This window comes from Rhamphochromis longiceps, linkage group LG19 (genome assembly GCF_057381845.1).
Source record: "Rhamphochromis longiceps isolate RC_006_pf linkage group LG19, R_longiceps_female_GT1.1, whole genome shotgun sequence".
In the NCBI taxonomy this organism is placed as follows: Eukaryota; Metazoa; Chordata; class Actinopteri; order Cichliformes; family Cichlidae; genus Rhamphochromis; species Rhamphochromis longiceps.
Window position 1 is genome coordinate 1,490,402 of NC_140575.1, and position 10,290 is coordinate 1,500,691.

A 10,290-nucleotide genomic window follows, 5' to 3' on the forward strand; every position below is an offset into this window, starting at 1 on the left:
CTGTGTTCTGCTGGGAATCAAATAAGATGAAATGATTTATGATAAAAGCTCTGAATAGTGTCATGCCTGAAAAGAATAAACATGTCCATTGATAACAAGTATATTCACTTAAAACATTTTGTATATGGGTACCTTTACCCTTTCCTGGTGCAGTGTTGCTGATGTTTTTGCTGTCCAGGGTGGTTGAGGCAGAAGCGCCCTCCATATTGTCCAGGGTGGTTGAGGCAGAAGCGCCCTCCATATTGTCCAGGGTGGTTGAGGCAGAAGCGCCCTCCATGTTGTCCAGGGTGGTTGAGGCAGAAGCGCCCTCCATGTTGTCCAGGGTGGTTGAGGCAGAAGCGCCCTCCATATTGTCCAGGGAAGCTGAGTAAAGTGTGTGGCTTTGGTTCCCAGAATTCTTGGTCCTTGAGCCTTTGAAAAGTAACAGTGAAATATGAGAATTAATGCATTTTTTGTTTGCATTGTAGGCAAAGTCAGCATTGGGCAGTGTGTAATTTTACATTTGATATGAATATTTTACATGTGAACATAATCTACTAATAATACTCATCAATACTCAGGCATCTCCCTAGAAACACATTACTTGCATGCACTACCTCTCAACTTGTGTGCCTAATCTCACAGAAGTGGACCTCCTAATCCTTATATTTAATATTTGCCTTTGTATTGCTTATTTATGCATTTTGCCAGACTTCAATGTATCCAGATCTTTTAGTACCATATTAATGAATGGTGTCTACCATTCTGTCTAATTTATATACTGCTGTCCCTTAAGCCCATCTAACATGACATGAACCTATTAACTGTCTCCAGTCTCATAACTTAAAGATATTATCACACACTGGGCAAGTCAAGATACCTTTGTGTTGTTGAGGGTCAGTGATGGTTTCTCCACTGGAATCATCATCACTTGTAACTGCTTCATCTTGTTGGGGAAAAATAATCAAGACAAAATATTTATATTAGAATCTGCTGAACATTCACAAATGTTATATTCAAAGATAACTATGTTTCAAAAAAAAAAAGAAAGAAAAAGAATTCACCATCAGGATTGATCACGATGTCATCCAGCCCTTTCCCCTGCAGGTCAGACAGTTTTCCTTTCTCCATTGCAATCAACAGTTTGCTGACTTTTGCAAGCTGCAGGGTACTCTCTGGAAGCCGGTAGAATTCTCGATGGACACGGATGTCGTGTCCGAGAAAGGTGGCAAGTTGATCCATTTCATTTTCTTTTAGATTTAGTACTGTGGACAAAGTGGCAACTTGTTTCCGCAATCTTGTTGAGGTAAGGGCCTCTGGGTACTTTGCACCACATTTATTTGCATACTTGCGAAAGCAGTCAGAGCCTCTGTAATGGGAAAGGACACCTGGGCGTGCAAACAAGTACACATTCTCTGTGTGGACTTGACACTCACTTCTGGCTTTTGCGAGGAGCTCCATTGCAGTGATCATGTCAGGTGTGAGAAGCACAGGTACCATTCTTGATCTTTTACCACGAATCTCAACTCTGTCAAAGTGCTTTGCAAGTTTCCTTTCAAACTCAGTTAGGCCGATCATAATGTCAGGATTCAACTCTGTGCGATTCCGGGATGTAAAAACCTGGAGCTCCATTTTTGAAACTTCTCCTTGCCTTTTTCTGTTAAATAGCACTACCTGCGTCAAAGTCACTTGAGCAAGATTTCCGAAGGTTGTGCTGTTGGGTTTTTCCTCAAGGTCCTTCATGTACATTGCGGACTTAGTAGCAAGAAACTTATGCAGCAGTGACACATCCTGTGTAAATGGCAAAATCTGTGGTTTATTCCATTTGGCTTGTTGAAGTGTGCCCAATGCAGCAGCTGAAATGGACTCTGACCACTTTTTTTCATACAGAGTGGCAAACTGCTTGGCTGACTCTGCAACATCATAGCGATTTGCAATGATGGCTTTACACTGCACAATGCTTGCAACTTTAGCCAAACTGTGTCCCAATTTCAAAGCCAAGGATGGGGTTTTATATGAGTTGCTCTCCTGCTCATAACCAGCAACAGCTCTGACTGCTTGTATGACATGGGGAAAGTTAGTAGGCATAACAAGGTCTTCTGTGCTCTTCAAAGGTGTCATAGCTCTGGCGGTTATCAATAACCTTGCGATCTCTCTCATTTTTTGGCGTATGTAATCATTCCTTTTCTCATTTGGTTTTCTGCCATTGTACAGTGACTCACCAAGGCTAAGAATGTCTCTTTCACTCGTTACTACAAAGGAAATGTCATCCTGATTCATTTCACAAGCAATCTTCCATACAGCTTCATGAACTTGATCAGGTTTCGGTAATTGCAGATGCATCCGTCTTTGCCCAGAGGGAGCTTCCTCATTAAACCTCTGAGGGCACCTTCTCACATGCCTCCAAAGGCAATTTCTTGCATATAGTCCTTGACAAAATTTACAATGACGGTAGTCCTCAGATCCTGTTGCAGTAGTGGGTCTTCGACAAGCAACCATTTCTCCAGCACCAGAAGTTGCCACAGTAGCATTATGGTTAAAGTTTCCCCTCTTCTTAATAGAGCGCAACAAATCTCTTCTTTTGCAGGATCTTTTATCATAACTGAAGGCGCTTGCAACTTCCGGCACATTACCGTGGGCAGATTCAAGGTGCCTTGCCAATTTAGCAATGGCCTTTTTACAATATAGACAGTATTGCTTCTTGTTGTACTTGCTTTGTCTTTCCGTGTTTGGCAAAGGTAGGACTTTTATGGAGCTGTTTTTAGGTGATGTGACCCCTGATGAATCAAAACTGCGGCTTGTTACCGAAGTACTGTGACTGCTACTTCTCAGTGACAAACTAAATGTTGTAGGTTTCTCTGAACTGGTGATCTTCCCACTGTGTCCTGAAGCCGTCTCCAATGCCATGTCATTTAACGTATTTTGGGGAACCACACATTCTGTGATTTTCATGTCCACACTATGGAGACTTGTGTCAGAGGAACTGCCACATGAATCTGGGAAATAGTCTTTATCTTCATAATCCGTACAATCTGAGAATTCATCAGTAGAGATCTGAACGAAAATGGAGAAAAAGCATCTTTGTATTTATTAATAGCTAGAATGTCATTCCCCCTCCAGTAGCAGAACATTCTGCAATCCATGACTTGATGAAAATGCATTCATGTAGTAAATATGCATAATTACATAGCATAAACAATTTGAATGAAGAAGAAAAAGGCAGCTGGCTTACCTGCTCTGAGGTAGCTGTCTGGTGAAAGGTGAGAACTCGAGATTTTTGTCTGGCCTTACATGAAACGTAACAAATTCAATGTTTGTAATTATAATTCATTTGAAAACTAACTCAAAATTATTATGCAATTCAGTATACTGTAAAAAACATTGCTAGTAGGTTAAGAAATGAAAAACAATGCATTGTAACTTAATAGTGAGAATGATTTAACATACATATCACACACTTTGTGTCATGTCATTTTGACATAAAATCTTGGGTGAAAATTCATTTGTGAACCCTGTCAATCATTAATTATATTTGCTGAGATGAAAGGCTGCATTGAGTTCACATATATGTCACAGATACATTAGTGAACATTATTGACAGGAGGATCTGAGTTCCTTATTCTAGATATTATAGAAACTTAACACAGTACAGTTCTGCTACCCAACAATATGAGGACAGTGTAACACACACACTAGAGTTGTTGGTCCAACCATATGAGGACGTATTCTGAAACACACTCATGTTCTTCACAGCTTGAAACAATATGAGGACATGACGACTGAACACATGTAGAGTTCATGTTCCTGACTTCTAACTTGTCCTGCTGTTGTCAATAAAAGCTCTAAACCCAACACTGATGTAAAGCCATCTATTTCCCCAGAAATCCAATCATGTAAACTGATCAGCTTCAGGTTAAATGGACAAAAACATGTGTAAAAGGACAAAAATATTAAATTTAATTGGAATAAAGACCAAATTGATGCTTTAAAGGGAAAGTTTGGACTAACAACTGGTATAGCTAATTTCCTTCTCCTAATGCTAATGTTGATTTTGGGAAACTTTCACTCAAACTGATTGTTTTAATACAATCAAAGTGCATTTCATTTATGCACTAGGCCCAACTGACTCATATACTTGATTCCAAATACAAAAATTTATGCGTAACCTGTTGGAGGAATGAAGTGGATTTGTCACTCACTTCTTGGTCTGTAGGAGGTTGGGACAGGGTCTCAACACTTGGTGTCTGCAACAAAAGACAACAATATAATGTCAGAAACATTCTGTACTACAAATGCTGACTAGCTCATTAACTACAGATCATACTTGTTTCAGTGAACATTATTACAGAAGGATCTGACTTCCTTATGCCAGATTCTATAGAAACTTAACACAGTACAGTTCTGCTACCCAACAATATGAGGACAGTGTAACACACACACACTAGAGTTGTTGGTCCAACCATATGAGGACGTATTCTGAAACACACTCATGTTCTTCACAGCTTGAAACAATATGAGGACATGACGACTGAACACATGTAGAGTTCATGTTCCTGACTTCCAACTTGTCCTGCTGTTGTCAATAAAAGCTCTAAACCCAACACTGATGTAAAGCCATCTATTTCCCCAGAAATCCAATCATGTAAACTGATCAGCTTCAGGTTAAATGGACAAAAACATGTGTAAAAGGACAAAAATATTAAATTTAATTGGAATAAAGACCAAATTGATGCTTTAAAACCCTCGGAGGGTTTAAGTCAAAATAGGGACCCTTTGGATTTTTGATTCTCAATATATCAATCATTTTAAAGACTAGTTGCATGAAACTTGGCCATGAGGTGCATTTTAGGATTATTTTTAAAATTCAATGATCCCCTCTATGGTGTGGTATATAGCAAAGGAGATTCACATAAGTGTTACCTCCTGTGTTCCTCGTACCATTTTGGGTCCCATTGACTCCCATTATAATCACATATTTTCGATATACTGTAATCCTGACATGTGATGATGCCTTTCTCGTGAATACCTAATGGATCTAAGCCTCAGCCTTCAAAATAAAGGAAAAATAGGTTTTGGATCAAATGAGCAAAATATTAGGTACAGCACCACCATAGACATTTTCAGTGGTTTTGAATGCAGGACATGGTTATCTTACTATGCAAAATACATGACAATAAAACAGCTCATCACCATAAAATAGTCTTGATGTAGTGGAACTGATATAACAGAGTGGTGTGAATGTGATTGAGAATATATTTATACTGTGTGTCGGTCGCAAACAAAACAGCCTATAGAGCCGCCTTCTTGAAGTGAACAACGGCAGCCTGCTCCGTTTTTTGTTTTTTTTCCCTTCTCTGAACCTCTGTCAGTGTTATGTTGCTCCACTTTGCACACACTGGCTCTGAGCAAGTGAGTGGAGGGGTGCAAAAGCAGCCACGTGTTTGCAGAGCAGAGGGGGGAGGGGTGCAAAAACAGCCACCTGTTTGCAGAGCAGAGGGGGGAGGGGCAGTTGTTACTCTCTCAGTGGCAAGTCAGCAGAGCTGGGGGAGAGACAGAGAGAGATCCTTTTCTATCTTCTTGGATTCAAGTGCACATTTGAAGTCTGTGAGAATAGTTTGCAGCCTTGTCTTGCGAGTCATTTCTGCACAGACGCCACGAAATGCACAGATGCGCGTACGGACAACACAAAGCGCACGGTCAATTTCGGGGAGGCTCTTGCTGAGAAAGAGCAGCAGTGCTCATCGTGCAAACAGCACATTATTATCGTAACTGCTGCAAAGATATATATATTCTGAAACACACTCATGTTCTTCACAGCTTGAAACAATATGAGGACATGACGACTGAACACATGTAGAGTTCATGTTCCTGACTTCTAACTTGTCCTGCTGTTGGCAATAAAAGCTCTAAACCCAACACTGATGTAAAGCCATCTATTTCCCCAGAAATCCAATCATGTAAACTGATCAGCTTCAGGTTAAATGGACAAAAACATGTGTAAAAGGACAAAAATATTAAATTTAATTGGAATAAAGACCAAATTGATGCTTTAAAACCCTCGGAGGGTTTAAGTCAAAATAGGGACCCTTTGGATTTTTGATTCTCAATATATCAATCATTTTAAAGACTAGTTGCATGAAACTTGGCCATGAGGTGCATTTTAGGATTATTTTTAAAATTCAATGATCCCCTCTATGGTGTGGTATATAGCAAAGGAGATTCACATAAGTGTTACCTCCTGTGTTCCTCGTACCATTTTGGGTCCCATTGACTCCCATTATAATCACATATTTTCGATATACTGTAATCCTGACATGTGATGATGCCTTTCTCGTGAATACCTAATGGATCTAAGCCTCAGCCTTCAAAATAAAGGAAAAATAGGTTTTGGATCAAATGAGCAAAATATTAGGTACAGCACCACCATAGACATTTTCAGTGGTTTTGAATGCAGGACATGGTTATCTTACTATGCAAAATACATGACAATAAAACAGCTCACCACCATAAAATAGTCTTGATGTAGTGGAACTGATATAACAGAGTGGTGTGAATGTGATTGAGAATATATTTATACTGTGTGTCGGTCGCAAACAAAACAGCCTATAGAGCCGCCTTCGTGAAGTGAACAACGGCAGCCTGCTCCGTTTTTTGTTTTTTTTCCCTTCTCTGAACCTCTGTCAGTGTTATGTTGCTCCACTTTGCACACACTGGCTCTGAGCAAGTGAGTGGAGGGGTGCAAAAGCAGCCATGTGTTTGCAGAGCAGAGGGGGGAGGGGTGCAAAAACAGCCACCTGTTTGCAGAGCAGAGGGGGGAGGGGCAGTTGTTACTCTCTCAGTGGCAAGTCAGCAGAGCTGGGGGAGAGACAGAGAGAGATCCTTTTCTATCTTCTTGGATTCAAGTGCACATTTGAAGTCTGTGAGAATAGTTTGCAGCCTTGTCTTGCGAGTCATTTCTGCACAGACGCCACGAAATGCACAGATGCGCGTACGGACAACACAAAGCGCACGGTCAATTTCGGGGAGGCTCTTGCTGAGAAAGAGCAGCAGTGCTCATCGTGCAAACAGCACATTATTATCGTAACTGCTGCAAAGATATATATATTCTGAAACACACTCATGTTCTTCACAGCTTGAAACAATATGAGGACATGACGACTGAACACATGTAGAGTTCATGTTCCTGACTTCTAACTTGTCCTGCTGTTGTCAATAAAAGCTCTAAACCCAACACTGATGTAAAGCCATCTATTTCCCCAGAAATCCAATCATGTAAACTGATCAGCTTCAGGTTAAATGGACAAAAACATCTGTAAAAGGACAAAAATATCAAATTTTGTCAATAAAACCCTGCACTGATCTACTCTGGTCTTCATAACTAGAATAATATCTATCTTTTCATCTACTAATATTTAACATTCCCTGTACTGCACAATCTATGAAGAGGATTTACTTACCAGAGCTCGCCATGGCCACATAGATTCTCCATAGTCATAGGTGATTTCACTCTCCGCTTGGATATTTTCAATAGCAAACAAGCAGAGATGAGGTTTATCCTGGACTGCCAGCTGTTTCATCTTGCAGTTTGGGTACTTGTGGTCATCATTAACCAGCCGGCCAAGTGAGTCGTCTTCACGGGAGGCATCAATGCTAAAAGTGAAGAAAAGAACATATGTTTTGTTCACTAAAAACATAATGTTGTAAAGAACAACTGATATTGTATATGCCTTTACTTACCACCATGTGCTATTTTTCCATTTAAAATCAAATAGGAAAGCAGTTTGCTTTTCTGTGTACTTTTTCTGCCGCTTGTCCCGTTCATGTTCTGAGATAAGCTCCCCACGGTACTCGACCACAAAGGATCCCTTTTCAATTGGTTCAGAGGCAAATACACCACGTCCTAATACAAGATGTTCAATAAGTAGCGTTAAGTAATACAATCCAAATCAGGTTTACTGCAGCTGATCAGCCACTGACAAAACATATGCAGAACAAACAATCACAAAATGTTTTAATTGTGAGGGGAACATCTAGATCAGGGGTGCCCAATCCCGGTCCTCGAGAGCTACTGTCCTGCAGCTTTTAGATGCATCCTTGTTCCCACACACCTGAATCAAATGAATGGCTTGTTATCAGGCCTTTGCCAAACATGATGGCATGCTGAAGAGATCAAACCATTTGATTCAGGTGTGTGGGAACAAGGATGCATCTAAAAGCTGCAGGACGGTAGCTCTCGAGGACCGGGATTGGGCACCCCTGATCTAGATGCTTACGTTCAGGGCTGCAACAAATGAGTTGATACAATAAATAAATGCTAATAATAAAAAAAACAATTATTAAAATAGTTGGCAACAAATTTCAAATACATGAAAATATAAAACATTTTTTAATCTAGATGATAGATAGATAGCTAGCTAGCTTTGGGAGGTTCCCTCAGGGAAACTGAAGCAATTGTTATATATTTGTCACGGTCCGGGGCAGCGGCCGTGTGGAGAGTGGAAGGAGGACCCAAAACGCAGCACTTATTCAGGTGTGAGGGTGATTTATTGATAATATCAAACAAAGTGGAGATGGCAAACAGAACTAAGGACGAAACTAAACTGGGATAAACTACACAGAGGAGTGGGAAACCTGAACATGAAGGGAGAACAGCAGGGAGAGCACGCAGAGGATTACACCAGGTATGAACACAGACGACGCGACGAGGAACAGAGGCAAACACACACTATAAATACACAGAGAGACACTGGGAAGTCACACACAGGTGGGAGACACAGCTGGACCTGATTAACCTGATGAGACAGGGGAACACTAACACCAGGGACCAACAGAGGGAGCACAAACCCAGAACCCAGTGTCTAAAATCCCAAACACAAACCATCCCAAAACAGCCATGAATAATAATGAAAGTAATAACAATAAAGAACATAAACACAAAGTCACCGAGTCATGGTCGCAGGGCCATGACAATATTATTAAATATTATAATAAACATTAGTTGCAGCTCTGGTAATATTCATGCAGTAGCCATAAGGAACAACATATAACATACCTTTATAGTCATTGATCCATTGGGCCTTTAAACAAGTCTTGTCACTTCCAGATAAAATAAAGTGAGCAGCCTCTGCTTCAGGACGAAGTCTGAGTCTTCTTTTTGACATGTTCTTCACTCTCAATCTGCTCAACCTGTACACATCTTCATGAGAAAATGACGAAAAGTCAGCAAGACAAAACCAACCAGTACTTTCTTTACATGGTATTTTAAATAGTATTTTTCTGCCTTAAATCACAATGCATTTGCTAATCAGACTAATATACCAGTGCAAACACTTTGCAAATGTAATGTGACATTAAAATTACCTTCACGAATAATTTTAACATGCCAATACACGGACAAATACTGTAAACTGTGCACTTTACTACCATTACTGAAACACTAATGTCATTGATTTGTGCTAAACAGGAAAACATTAATATTATCATTTAAATCCCAGAAAACATATCTTGAAATAAAATGCGTGTTGCAGTAGCCTACACTTAAAAAGAGCTTAGACTGACTGTCTCTGCAGTTGCAGATGCAGAGAGGGCCGCAGGCCCTTTAACTCCAGTGGAAATTTAAAAACAATTAAATTTAACTTCTAATATCTGTTGCTGAAGATAAAGCTAAAGTATATTTATTACCATTTATCATCATGCACCATTTTAACTTTATTCAAATCGATTGTGTGTTGTTTCCATTCCATTTAGCTAACATTAATTAGCTTGTTAAACATACAACTTTACCTCGAAGCGTGCGTGAAATCATGGATATCAAAGGTAAATACATACGTCAAGATAAATCTCTCCTGAGTGCTGAAGGTCCCGGATGTGCCGTTCACGCAGAGCTCCGGCGAGTTTGTATCTTGCCGTGACCAGCAGCTCTTTGGTTGAGGCCTTCGAACAATCAGATGCATCTTTACTCACTTGTTGACCAATCAGAGACGTCGTTCTATGCTCCACTGACGAAATGCTGCATCCTCTCACCAGCCACGGTCTCTCCTCGTCCATTTAACAACAAAAACACAGCAACACGTGCTGTATTTGAGGTAGGAACACTTGAGAACTGTCACAATGTTTTGCAAACTGCTGTTACAGTTAATTTCGTTCCGTTAATTTGTTTGGTTCCTATTCTGAAGTAACACTTAATACACATGGGGTTAGCTTGCTGGTCTAGTTTAAGTTAGCATGGGCATGCTGTTCACTGATAGAGTAAGGCCAAAATTGTCCTGATATTGTCAGTGTGTTATCATAAACATGTCCTAATTTGTCATG

At 40.1% G+C, this 10,290-nt stretch overlaps 1 protein-coding gene across 7 annotated transcripts in view; it reads right to left on the bottom strand.

Moving 5' to 3' along the window:
• LOC146645992 (N-lysine methyltransferase KMT5A-A-like) overlaps positions 1 to 10,079 on the bottom strand; it is a 10,977-nt gene extending 898 nt beyond the window's left edge. Inside the window, exons 1-9 of one of the 7 annotated variants that reach the window (XM_085390693.1) lie at positions 9,943 to 10,079; positions 9,032 to 9,175; positions 7,717 to 7,879; positions 7,437 to 7,629; positions 4,146 to 4,223; positions 3,212 to 3,265; positions 1,044 to 3,033; positions 860 to 925; positions 133 to 411 (exon numbers count right to left, since the gene is read on the bottom strand). In XM_085390693.1, coding sequence (XP_085246819.1) covers positions 133 to 411; positions 860 to 925; positions 1,044 to 3,033; positions 3,212 to 3,265; positions 4,146 to 4,223; positions 7,437 to 7,629; positions 7,717 to 7,879; positions 9,032 to 9,140 — 2,932 coding nt within the window. In that variant the 5' untranslated portion in view covers positions 9,141 to 9,175; positions 9,943 to 10,079. Of the gene's footprint in view, positions 1 to 132; positions 412 to 859; positions 926 to 1,043; positions 3,034 to 3,211; positions 3,266 to 3,796; positions 4,224 to 7,436; positions 7,630 to 7,716; positions 7,880 to 9,031; positions 9,176 to 9,660; positions 9,912 to 9,942 lie in introns of those variants that run through there. The other 6 variants (XM_085390692.1, XM_085390690.1, XM_085390687.1 and 3 more) reach the window with 6 other exon arrangements.
• Between the last annotated feature and the right edge of the window lie 211 nt (positions 10,080 to 10,290).